General features: G+C 47.6%; 1 protein-coding gene across 2 annotated transcripts in view; it reads right to left on the reverse strand.

The window, feature by feature from the left end:
- CYTH3 (cytohesin 3) overlaps nt 1-9,923 on the reverse strand; it is an 81,059-nt gene extending 71,136 nt beyond the window's left edge. The window contains exon 1 of one of the 2 annotated variants that reach the window (XM_057748609.1): nt 9,766-9,923. In XM_057748609.1, coding sequence (XP_057604592.1) covers nt 9,766-9,802 — 37 coding nt within the window. In that variant the 5' untranslated portion in view covers nt 9,803-9,923. Of the gene's footprint in view, nt 1-4,516; nt 4,620-9,765 lie in introns of those variants that run through there. The other variant, XM_057748610.1, reaches the window with a different exon arrangement.
- Between the last annotated feature and the right edge of the window lie 3,116 nt (nt 9,924-13,039).

A 13,039-nucleotide genomic window follows, 5' to 3' on the forward strand; every position in this document is an offset into this window, starting at 1 on the left:
TGTGTCTGCATGTTGCCAAACATCTGGATGAAAACTGAAAAAATCACTAATTCCCTAGATATTGGGACATACTTTTCAATCATCATTAAAATGTCTGATTTTACAGCAAACTGCCATTTTTATTGATTCATTACAGGAATAAGCTGTTCAAAAGAAGAGTACAGTAATTAAAAACAGCCCTGCTGCCTGTTTAAGATAGGAACTTATTTTCCCGTTTGCACAGTGCTCCTGGTGACATTAAGTCAGCAAAAAAGAGTAAATTTGTTCTATTAAAGTAAATCACAAAATATTCTTAGCCAACTAAATTGACTCAGGTGAGTCCTTTCTAATATTTACGGAATACTGAAAGATATGTACCCAAAATAACTGCTTGCTGCACTGCCTCCAGTCACGTTACGAAACTCTATGGGATCTCATGCCTATTCTATCGTGTCGACTGGGGGGCTGACATTAACTATAAAGTTTTAAAGTTTGATTAGCCTCAATATCAGGATGGAGAGTCATGTGTTTTCTACTCTCATTTAAATGATTTACTGTTTTCCCACAAACTCAAATATTTAATATGTTTTATGGAGCTTTTAGGATAAAACCTATTTTTTCACCTCATTTTACTTCAGAAGTTTCAATAATCCTCTAGTACAAACTGATAAACCCGCTTCCTGAAAGATGTGCCAATAACTTTTAAAAAATAATCGCTCTCCCAAAGTTATTTATACTAAAAGGGTGAGCGGGCAAACAGCGTTACTATTCTACCTCACCTGATGAATTACTGTCGGTCCTCTATCAGAAGGATTTACTTGAGAAGAGCTTAGCTGCGAAACAAACCCACCTTTCCCTCCCTAATCGGCTCCCCCCCCCCCACCCCCAGCTTTCCCTCTATTCTCATCACACAGCAGATTTCTAGCGCAGGGCCATGGCCCGGGATTCACCTTCAGCAAGAAAAATCTTTCCCATTCACTCCTTAGCCCTCCGCAGTCTAGCCTGCTCCCCACCATTCACCAAACTCTTTAACGCCACCAAACCCTGTAGACGCTGGCCCAACCTCATGTCAGACCACCTCTCAGGAGCACGCAGCACAGTGGACCACGCCTTCTTAAAGTGCTCCTCCTCCTGCAATTCACACAACCTTCAAGGTTTCCTCAACCCCACGGGTTACCCTTTCTCGGTCTCCTTTACTGGGTTGTCTTCAGTCCTGGAATTCTTCTCCTCTCTCTCAACTCTCTTCCCTAACTGACCTCACGCATCCATTCCCATGAATTAAAATGAATTTAAATTGTCCCAATGTTTATCTGCTACCCAGACCCGTCTTCTAAGCAGCACACCACAGAGCTAAGCATCTTCCCACCACCTCCACCAGGACATCTCCCGAACAAGTCCTCCCTTAAACACCAACACTCAACGCCTGAGATTCTGTTTCCAGTAAAGGCGGACCAGCTTGTTGCAGAACATCCTTCTGCCAAGAACAACTGAAAAAGCTGAGCAAATTATAAGAAACAACTGTGTAAAGGTACCAGAGAGCTCCCCATGCAGCAAGGACCTAGGAGGCCAGGATCCCAGAGAGAAGGGGCAGAGAGGGGAGCCCCACTGTCTGAGCCACGTATCTCCTCAAGACATTTGCCCACTCACTGCGGAAAGTCAAAGGCCAAGAAGCTAAGCAGAGACAACCAATTGAGAATCTGAGCTCGGCAGAATCTCCAGCAGTCTGATGGGACTGGGGAGAGAAAATGAGAATTCAGGGCTGCCCAGTACGCGAGGCCCTGGTAAACACCCCGAGCGTTCAGCCAAGGCCAGCAAAGTGCAGTACTCTAGGCGAGGGTAACCCAGAGGGAGACCAACCCTCACGATTTTAAAGTGATATTTCCCCACCCTAACTGCCTGCCAGAAGCCTCTCTTGAAGAAGACTGTCTCAAACTACCTCTACAATTTTTCATGCACATTGTCTAGAATTTAACTAAAGCTTAACAGGCAATCTAGAATCAAGATCACAGACTGAAAACCAAAGGTAAAACAGAAAACAGAGTATATTCACAGGATGTCCAGATACTGAAGTTATCAGACACCAATAACTGATTAATAAAGAAATTCACTGACAAGATGAAAAACTTTACTAGAAAACTGGAATCGAAAAAAAAGAATCAAGAACACTGAAAAAGGCAATAACTGAAATTAAGAACTCAACAGATGGGTTTAAAAGCACATTAGATAGAGATGGAGAAAGGATTAATGCTCTGGAATGCAGGTCAGGAGAAAACATACAGAGTGAAGCATGGAGAGATCAAAAGGATATGAATAGAAAAAAAGTTGGAGAGATATACAGGACATGATGAAAATTAGTGTCCCAGAGGAGAAAAGATAGGAAATGTAGCCAAAGTAATAAATGTAGAGAGAGTGGCTAAGACTTCTCCAAATCTAATTTGTCTTTTTGCAGCCCTACCAAAGAGAAGAACCACCACCAGTCTCAATAAGGATAAACTGAAAGATAACCACATCTGGACACTTTACACAGCTAAAAACCAAAGGCAAAGAGAAAAATCTTAGGAGTAGAAAGACATATTATCTCCAATAGAACATGCCTGATACAGCTGATTTCTCAACAGAAGCAATGGAAGCCAGAAGGCAATGACGTGACACGTCAAAGCACTGCAAGGAATTAACCTAACCTACAACTGCATACCCAGTGAAAACGTCCTTCAAAAGTGAGGACAAAATAATGACGTCTTTGACAAAAAACAAACGAACTCTCCTTCTCTCAAGACCTCTCCTTCTCGTAAAGCAGCAGCACCACCCACAGTCACAGGAGCCAGAAACCTAGGAGTCATCTTTGATTCCTGCAGCTCTTCAGCTTTAACTTCCAGGCTGTCAGTATGCCTGCTTCTCCAAAATACATCTAGCAAAGCAATGCAAATTAAAACAGTACCTCATTTCTTACCCCGGAGATAGGCAGACAGAGAAAGTCTGGCAAATGCCAAGGGCTGATTAGAACACCAATAATACACCTAGTGAGAAAGCCACCTGCCAGCATCTGGGGAAACAGCACACCGACAGCCCACAGCTGCGATTCTAGAGAGACACCCAAGAGAAACTTTCACAGCTGGTGAAAGGAGAGGCGCCTGAGAGGCTCACCTCAGTATTGTTTGCAACAATGTAAAATCAGCATAACAGTCCAACAGCAGGACAAGAGAAACAAAATGTCACCGCAGTTAAAAGAAATAAACAGGGTCTCTATGTAATAACACAGATAACCTCAAACACAAGCTGCAGAACATTACACACAGTACGATGCCATTTTTTATAACTTTTTAAACAAACCGAAAAGACAATCATATGTTGCTTATGGACACACATACATACCCCTTCCAGTGCGCAAACTGCCCCAGAGGGTCCACAGCACGTTCACCGCGGCTGCCTTTAGGAAATACGAAAGGGAGGAAGGGAACAGAACTGCTCGACACAAATGAGTTCCGCTTTACTCAGTACTGACTAACAAGCATTTACTGAAGGCCTATGCCACACGATGCCCCAGGCCTTGAAGACACCGCAAATGGATAAAAGCAGACGATATTCCTGCTTTCACAGAACTTACATTCTAAGAGAGAACAGACGGACGACGAACAGATATGTAACAGGTGAGGAGGGAGAAGAACCAAGAGGAAAAATCAGGCTGGGGAAGCGGGCAGTGGGGTGCTACCTGAGACAGGCTGGGGGAGGAAGGCCTCTGCGGTGAGGAAGGAAGCACGCACATCCGCAGATATCTAAGGGGAAACCGCTGAGGGAAGAGCAAGTGCAAAGGCACAGAGGCAGGGGAGCGCCTGGCTAGCTCACCAAGGAGACCAGCGTGGTGAGAAAGTGAGGGGAAATGTCAGAGGTGGCAGGGGGACAGAGAGCAAGGGCAAGGGGAGCCCCAAGGTAGGAACGGTTTTTGTTTTTAAAGGGCTATCCAGAAAAAGGGTCTGTGAGAGCCCAAGTGTGGCCCACACAGCTGAGAACATCTGTGACCAGGCCCTCTTACGGGAAGAGCGCGCAGCCCCCCGGCCAAGAGCCCAGGGACCCGACACTGCAGGCCCTGGACTGCAGGCAGCAGGGGACTCTGAGGGAGCCGAGGCCGGTGCAGACCTGGAGAGGAGCGACGTGACCTCTGCTTTAGAGAGACTGCTCTGGGTGCGGTGTAGACAAGGGCGGCTAAGGCAAAGGAAGTGGAAGATGGCACCAAAACCTAGGCCCGAGCAGCAGGAAGGACGCTGCCAGGTGCTGAGATGGAGACACTTATCTGAGATGCTTTAACTACTTTTTGTAAAGACCTTAAATAATGTGACAGAACCTTAACAGCTGCTACACGACTTCTGAGTAATAGAAGCACGAGCGTTTGTTTCATTGCTCTCTGTACTCTTCCGCGGGGTTCGTCCTACGCCCATCTTTCCCTTCACTCTTGCACCCCCCATCCACCTCCCCGCTGTAAGCCCTCCCTTCCCCTCCTCCACTCTGTTCCCCACTAGGTAGCCAAGGGTGCTCTTCTTACAGGGCAGGGTGTCCAGTGGTTAAGCGCGTGGCCTCTGACTCCTGGGTTCGAAGCTCAGCTGCACCGCTTACTTACTAGCCGTGCAATCGCACCAGCTTTCCTGTGCCTCCGTTTTCCATTTTCATCTGTAAATGGTGCTCGTGTTAAGTACCTACCAGGGTTACTGCGAAGAGTAAATAGGGTAAGATCCGTAAAGCCGGCGGGACAGAACCGGACACAGAGACCATTATATAAATATTAGCTACAATTATTTAAACATAAATCAAATGTCATTCCCCATTTAAAACCCTTCATTGGCTTCACGCACTAAGAATAAAATGTGAATTCCTTACCTACTCAAGACTGCCTGACGCGCTCCAGTTCACTGCTGGCTCAGACCACACAAAGCGGCTTTCAGCCCTCTGGAGGCACTGAGCTTCCCCAAGCCCTGGGCCCAGCCTCTGCCTGGGCCTCCACCCCTTTGGGTCACACCTGAAAGAGTCTTCCCTCCAAGAGGCCACCCCTGGCTACAGGCTCTACCTACCCGGCTCCCATCACAGCCCCCACTCCTAGTCCCCTCAACCCCTTGCAGATTTCCCTTCGTACATCAGCATAATTTGCAATGACTTTATACATCTGTTTACATTTTTCGTCAGTCTCCTATCTAAACAAAAGCTCCAGAAACACAGGAAACTCATCTGCTTCACTCACCACGTTCAGCCTTCGGCCAAGCACAGGACCTGGCATTTGGTAGGGATGCTATCAATATTTGTTGAATAAATAAATGTTCTAGAAAAGAATACGCTCTACACATACTCTAAAAGCACCTATCATGTCACTTTTTAAACATTCAAGTAATGTATATAACTTTCTACGTTACATTGACTTCTTTAATATATAAAAACTCTCCAAAAATACTGAGTCATTATGGTGTACACCTGAAACTAATAACATTGTAAACCAACTATACTTCAATTTTTAAAATTCTCTCAAAAAGGACGCTTTCTTACCAGCATACAATTTTTCTGTGAAACTGGTTTACAATTTGGGAAAGAGTGGAGAAGGACAAGCTTTTTTGAATTGCAAAAAATAAAAAAGCACAGAGCGAAGTTTCCCCAGCACCGACACTCCCCATCTGCTAGGTTCCACCCTCCCCAACAGGTAACCATTGTTATTAGTTCCTTGTTTAGCCTTCCCGAGAATTTTCATGCATATGCAAGCACTTCTTTTTTTATTTTTTTTCTTTTTAACAGAAATGGTAACAAACAGTGCACATCTGCCTACACTTTGCTTTTGTAACTTAGTCAAATATTTTGGAAATCTCTGCCTATCAGTTCATAAGGTGTGCCCTCATTCCCTTCTACAACCTTCAATCGCCATCTGGGTATACAACCTGCAATGAACACTGGGGTTACTCTCCATCTTTTACCATTACAAACAATGCAATGAATAATCTTGTACCTATGGTATCTCATGCATGTAAAAATATACCTACACGTTAAATTCCTACAACTGCTACTGCTGCGTCGAAGGATGTACACACTTGTAATGTTAAAAGCTGCTGCCCAGTGCACCTGTCTCTTCTGGGTCCACGCAGAGAAACAGAAGTCCCTCTAAGGAGTTGAAGTAGAGGGAATTTAAACAAGGAATTGATTACACATATGAGAGAAAAGCTGAGAATCATACAGGAAATGCTAAGACAATGCAGAGATTAGCAAGAGGAACAAGCTGCTGTCCTCTCTAAACTGGAGAGTCAAAGGGAGGAGGTGCTTACAAAGCTCAGGGGCTCGGTCAGCAGGCAGGAGCTGCAGCCGAAAGGAGACCAGCTGCCAGGTGCCCGGCCAGAGGCAGAATGCGAGGGGAGAGGAGAACCTGCTTTCTCCCATCCTCCTGCCATCCTGTCATCCACCAGCGGCTCCCACTGGCCAAACCTAGCCCCAAGCCAGCCAAGCCAAGGCTCTGGGGAACGTCCCTCTGCAGGGGGAGCGCGAGCCGTGGACCTGAGCCCACCCAGCACAGGCTGGTGCTGCCTGCTTACACTCCTATAGCCCACAGCTGGTTTCAAATGTGGGCGTTATCCCTTGCCTGACAGGAGAAATCTGGGATCTCAACCTGGCCTTCATTTACATTCATTTTCTTGGGTGAGGTGGAATTCACATCTACGCTGATTGGGGTAAGGGGCGGCAGGGTGAAGGCGGGGAACCAGTAAAGTTATTCACCTCATCTGCCACAGATGGTCCATTCAGGAAGTTCAATCAGCCAGATTCCCAAACCGAGCATTAGGATGGTGGCAACAGGCCAACTAGCCAGTTGCCTTCCAAGTAGAGACATATCTCAAGAACTGTTCTAGAAAAACTGAAAGGCAATAAGGCCCCAAAGGAATTAAAAATACCTTAACTACATTCAGCACACATTATAAATAACAATGCAGTCTTGTAATCTAGTACCCCCCACGTGTTCCTCCTCAGAACTGCCTGCCAGCCATTCCTACGGCCATCCTCTCCGCTCATCCTGCAGTTCAAGAACAAACAGGAATACCCTGGACAAAAACTTGAAGTATCAAAACAGCAAGCAGGAATCATTTTTAAAGTCCCCTAAACCCAACCAACACATTAGCAAAAAAGATATTTTAAATTCTTTTGCCCCTGGCGTAACTACTGTTTGAATAGATTATTTACCCTCTCTTGTAAACAAGCTGAAACTGACTTCCCCATATACAGTTCAAAGCTCTGTACTACACTCTAAAAATATACCAAAAATAGTTACTTTGCAAATGACTGGCCAGCGAAACTCTCTTTCAAAGGGCTCAACTTTATTTTTAAAAACATGACTTTGAAAGCAAAGTAATTTTTTTTAGAAATTTAAGTGGTGATAAAAAACGAATGAACTGTAAAGAAGTATGTTAACTTCAAAACCTCCATCAATCAAGAGTTAAATGTAAGCACACAAAATTTATATAATAATCACTACATGACTCTTCTTCCGAAACTCTAAGATTTCCATTTATTCAAAAACATACTTATTCTAAGAATGCCAAACATATTTTAAAGTGTCTTCCATAAGGCAAGAAAGAAAGGTTTTTTGTTTTCGTTTTTGGAAAAAAGATTTTAATAAGTCATATCAATAAGGTTAATGCCACAGGGACATTTTAGTAGATAATCAATAAATATCTGTTCACTGTTGTCTGTTCCAGTGAAATGAATTAAATGATACTTTCAAAACAATCATACCCTTTTTCCCACTGCAGGGTAAATTTTTTAATAAGTTGTTTTTTCCCCCAAATTTGAAAGTAATATATATCATTACAGAAACTTGGAAAATAAAAAAACTGAGAAAATAAAACATCCATAATATCACCAGTTTTTATACTGTTTAGACCATAATATACAAAACTGCTTATTTTTAATGGCGGTAAAATATTTCATCCAATAAACTCACAATCTACCTCATCAGTCTCCTGTCAGGCACCGCAGTTTCCAATTTTCTATTATAAATAGCATTAACGCATATCTCCTGTGCATGAGATTTTCTTTCTTTTTTTAAATCTCAGGATTGTATTCCCAGAAGAGCTATGCTAACAGCCCAAAGAAAGTCTTGAGACTTTGCAGACGTGATACTATCCTTTGCTATAGAACTCAAGATCTACACCGGCTTCCTTTTTCCATCTTTATACCTGCTTTTACCTTCAAGTTTTCTACATTTCTTGACTCACAGAGTCCAAAACACCCACGGATGAAATCGCCAAGCCAGCCGGCTCCCTGGCCTAGAATGTCAAACGGTCAAATATTACAGTTGTTTGTCATCATTCTCTAAAAAGGAGACACTTGTCTGCCTGTGCCGTTACCCCAACTGTGACAGGCAGGAAGCACCGTGTCCACGGAGGATCCATCACTCGCACTCTTCAGACAGCAGCCTGGCTGGAGGAGGGTGTGCACCTGGGCTCCTTCTCTCCCCAGAACTTTCCATCATAAACAACACCCCCACTCGGGGCCACAGTGCTACCCCTAGCTTCAACTATGAGAACTGAACTCGACAGATGCCAGGACTCGGGCCAACTTCCCACCATTCCAGCCCCACCGCCTCTCGGGGCGCAAACATCTCCCCCGGAGCTGCGCTTAAATTCTGGAAGGCACCTTGATTAACCACTTCATCCTGGAGCGTTCAATACTGCTGATTCTTACAGGCAGCTGCTCCAGCAGCCTGTAATTAAGATTTTTTTTTTCCAAAACGCTCCCTTATTACAAGGGATTCTGATGATTCCGTCTGTCAGCATAAATGAGCTCTTCAGCAAAAACAGAGAGAGATCCTTAACTTCAGGTGTCCCCCGTAAAACAGGGGTATTAACCCTTTGCTTCCCAAGCCAACGACCCACTCCACCCACAGACACTACACAGACACGTTATTCGCTTTTAAAGGCGTAATTCGCAGCATGACACCACAGTCATCTGTATTCCACTAAATAATTTACAACAAACGCGAATCTTCCAGCAAGAGGTGGCTGAGCGTCAGACCGGCAACCTGGTTTTCTGGTCTCACCTCCCGGCGGGCTGCCGCTCCTCCCGACGCCGACCCTCGGCTCCTCTGACTTTTTATAATTTATTTATTTCTGGCTCGCTCCGTCACGTTCCCCAATTTCATAAAATGCGCGTGCTCTGGCCGCCCGCTCCTCACTGAAACGATCCCGCTGACCGCTTCGGACCCAAAGCCGAGAAAGCTGTCACGCTTCTCAACCCTCTCCCCCCAGCCGCTCTTCTCGGACCCCGAGGATCCCCAGTTCAAAACTTTGCCCTCCCGGTTTCCCATGGACGCCCCCCTGCCCACCGCCCGAGAGGAGACGCTGGGAGGGTCGTCGCCGGCGGAGGGGCTCCGGAGGGCGTGGACGCCCTTGGCGACAAGGGGCGGGGAAGGTCGCCCCCGAGGGCCCCCGCCCGGGGAGAGCGCCCCCCGAGCCCCGGCCCGAGCCTCCGGGAGCCCCCGGCGGGCTGGCGGCCCCGGCCTCGTCCCGGACCCTCGCCCGGGCTCCGCGACCACCCCGCCGGACCCCGCCTCGGGGGGGGGCCCCCCGGACCCCCGCCTCGGGCCCCCGGGCCCGGCGCGCCGCGGGCCTCGGCGGTCGCCAGCCGGCCCCGGCGCTGCCCGGCCCGGGTCTGCTCCGGCGGGCCCGGACCCGCGACCCCCGCCCCGGGACCGGCCACCCCCGCTCGCGTCCGGCGCGTCCGCGACCCCCGCCCCAGGCCGCCGGCCGGGCCGGCTACACCTCCGCCACTCACCGCCGCCTCCCTCGCCGCCGCCGCCGCCCTCGTCCATCTTGAGGCCGCTCCCGCAGCCGGCGAGCCCGGGGCCGGCGGGCGAGGGGCCGCGGGTGCTCAGCGCGCGGGCGGCCGGGCGGCTCCAGCAGCGCGCGGACCGGGTCGCGGCCCGGGCCTCCTCCCGCGGGGCGGGGCGCTCACCACTCGGCGCCGCCGTCACGTGGCGCTCAGGCCCCGCCCCTGGCCGCGGTGGGCGGGGCCCGCGGGAGCCCGCCCGGACCCCTCGAGCACGCGCGCGGCGGAGACGGGGACCCTCAGGGGGCGAAGCGCGTGCACGCCCGGCCCCGCCCGGCCCCGCCCCGCCCCGCTGTTGGGGAGCCTGGGGCCGGGCGTGGGGTTCGGGGCGCGCGGATGCCTGCCCTACGCAGCCAGGCGGCGGGGGTGCTCCTCGCACGTGCGCTCAGGAAAAGAGATCAAGAAACGTATGGAAAAGTCAACCCTTCGCCCTTCGACCCGAGAAATTTTGGAGGCATTCCAGCCTTCCCGCTCTCCGATGTGTAATGGAGGCTCTCCTTTCCTGGCGATGAGTGCGGTTTAAAATTAACAAAGTGTAAAGCTTATAAAGAAACGTCCTCGTGAGGTTGGGACGGAACCCTCAGCCCGCACACCTGGGGGCCACCCTCGGAGGGCTTGGCGGGGGCTGTCGAGCCTGGCCCCAAATGCTTGTGCATTTTCGCTGGTCTCCCTTGGAACGCTGCCAGCTGCCCTGGATTTATGATGCAGAAGGAGCTCTGAATTCAATTTCCCGTGGGCACAGCCAGGGTCCTAAGCGCAGGCCTCCTGGGCAGAGGCCTCAGCTCGCTTCTGCTCCAGATCCTCCCCAGATCTCCTTTCCCACTTCTCATCTCGCTTCCAGTAACTGCTCCTGAACCCTCCGAGTGGGGCCCCACCCAGGCTCTTCTGTTCAATTTGCTTGAACTAAATTGCATTAAAGAAAAGGAAACATTGTAATGGAGGAGATAATTCATCTCTGATGTAATTTTCCAGCAACTGTTTTATATTTACAAATGGCCCATTGAGTTGAAGGAACTTTCTGCTGTCATTTATCAAAAATGGACAGGTTTCACTTTTTTTTGATCAAGGTTGTGGGATGATTCCAAAGAGTACAATCTCCTAATAATCTCAAGAATTGAACACCCAGGATTCTGGTGCCGCTCAAGCCTCTTGGCACACTTCTGGGTGCAGAAAAGACATGTGGTGACAAATATACAAGAGAAAAGGAGTCTAGGCATCAGGAGATGTAGGTTTGCATCTCAGCCTTGGCTTCCTGGTCTTAGTCTGGTCGGCTTGGTTATCTAGGAGATAACAGCGTAGTTACTGAGAAAAATTACAGCATACTCTGAACTTGATAATGTGACATGTGGAGCTTTGAACTCAATGATACTATCAATTTTAAATGCTTTTAAATGTCAACTCCTAATTCTTTAGGTTTCTTAGAGTGTGATCCATAGATGTTTCTCTCGAAGTTTGTCTGAAAATTGCTTCTCTGATCTCCACCCAAGCTCATTTGCATCAGAATCAGCCATAGCCCAGTTATTTGCAAGCAGAGTATCATACTGTCCCCAACCCTTAACCAGGGCCTCCATTTCGACAAAGCCTGCAAAGAGTGTTGGGAGAATAAAGGCTCGAGTTATAAGCCTTTATTTCTGCACTTGAATGGCATAATTGGAAGACTTAAAAGCCTTCCGTATGCGAAGGAATTGATATCTAATTGAAAAAATAGATTTTTTAGAAAAGAGCTGCTTTCCAGTATCTCTTAAATCCCACCAAGATAGCAAGCATCTAATCTGCTCACATGCAGGTTGGCCCTATATAGGAACATGAAGTATCTTAGTTAGCCACTAAGATAGGCACTCACCTTGTGCCCATCTATGTTACTCAGATGTTGAAAGCTTTATAAGTGAAACTGTGAGGAAAACAATCATGCAACAGACACCTCTCCAAGTGTTAAACCCAAAACCTTGTTGCAATCAATCCATCAGATAATACATATTTAGGGGCCTGCTGTGTTTCAAGTACCATCCCTGGTGCTGGGAATACAATGATGAAAAATAGATTCAGTTCCCATCCTCAAGGGACAGATGGCCTAGAAGGAATACAGCCATTAAGCATATAATTACTCAAATAATTTTAATTGAAAATTTGATGTCCTACCCTATTTATAGACTTTCTCACAGTGTTTGCTGTTTCCTGTCTATTGGCTTTGCAGCCTTGAAAGTCCTTCAGACCAAGACTGTAGTCTGTTTGTGTTTTGTCTCCATGATCCATGGCAGGGCCTGGCCATGTCAAAGAACAGGAGAAAGCAACAGTTTTTGCTTGAACTGGATGTATCTGGTATTGCTGCTGGAACAGGGTAATCAAAAGTGGGAGACGTCTTGAAAACATGTTGAAACCCATTTATCAGCCCTTTGACCACTGCAGAAATAGTTTAAGGAATCAAGAATGTGCACACATTCCAGAAAGGTCAGAGGACTTCTCCTTTGTACATTCATCTCCATCCTCCAAGTGAAAGTCTATGAACTTGGACAGAAGTACCCTCACCCAGCACTAAGGTCACAATAGTGAAAACCTGGCCAAGGCCTGTTTCTTCACGCTCAGCCAGAAAGAGGCTGCCCACGCCGCCTGCGCAGAGCAGTTCCCGTCTCCTCTGATACCGGTCAAGAAATGCAGAGACAGCAGTGACCGTCAGCAGATGGAAACCTCAGCTAATCCGTTACATCTGCTCAGGGGTCTGGTCCAGTCTGGGGAAGGCGCATACAGTGGCCAGCTTGTTGCCGGCTCACAGTCACGAAAGGAAAGCAATGCTTTTCGAAATCTAATTTCATGTAGGAAAGAAAACATCTCATTGGAATCGAGATGATCTTGTGCAGACTAGCATTCTCCACTCTGCCCAGGCAAACAACAGGGATCCAAGTGTCAAGTCATATCCTCATTAAATTTTCAAAAGCTCAGACATCACGTCCTTCACAACGTCCATCTCCCTTTCCAATCATTCAGTTCAGTGTACCTTGGTCTTATTCTCTCCCCACCGGAATCCACACAATTGACATCAGTTCTCTGGCCTCATGTTACCAAGGGCAGCTTAATTCCTTTTAGATTGATTAGTCACTTGCATTTTTGCAAGAACAAAGGCAGTCAAATTTCTCAGTAGTGGTAAACTTGGAGGAAAATTAACTTGGCCACCATTTCGAGCTATATCTTCGGAAGAAAGGCATTTCACAAACCCACTCAAGGC

The sequence above is a fragment of the Hippopotamus amphibius genome, chromosome 9, assembly GCF_030028045.1.
Source record: "Hippopotamus amphibius kiboko isolate mHipAmp2 chromosome 9, mHipAmp2.hap2, whole genome shotgun sequence".
In the NCBI taxonomy this organism is placed as follows: domain Eukaryota; kingdom Metazoa; phylum Chordata; class Mammalia; order Artiodactyla; family Hippopotamidae; genus Hippopotamus; species Hippopotamus amphibius.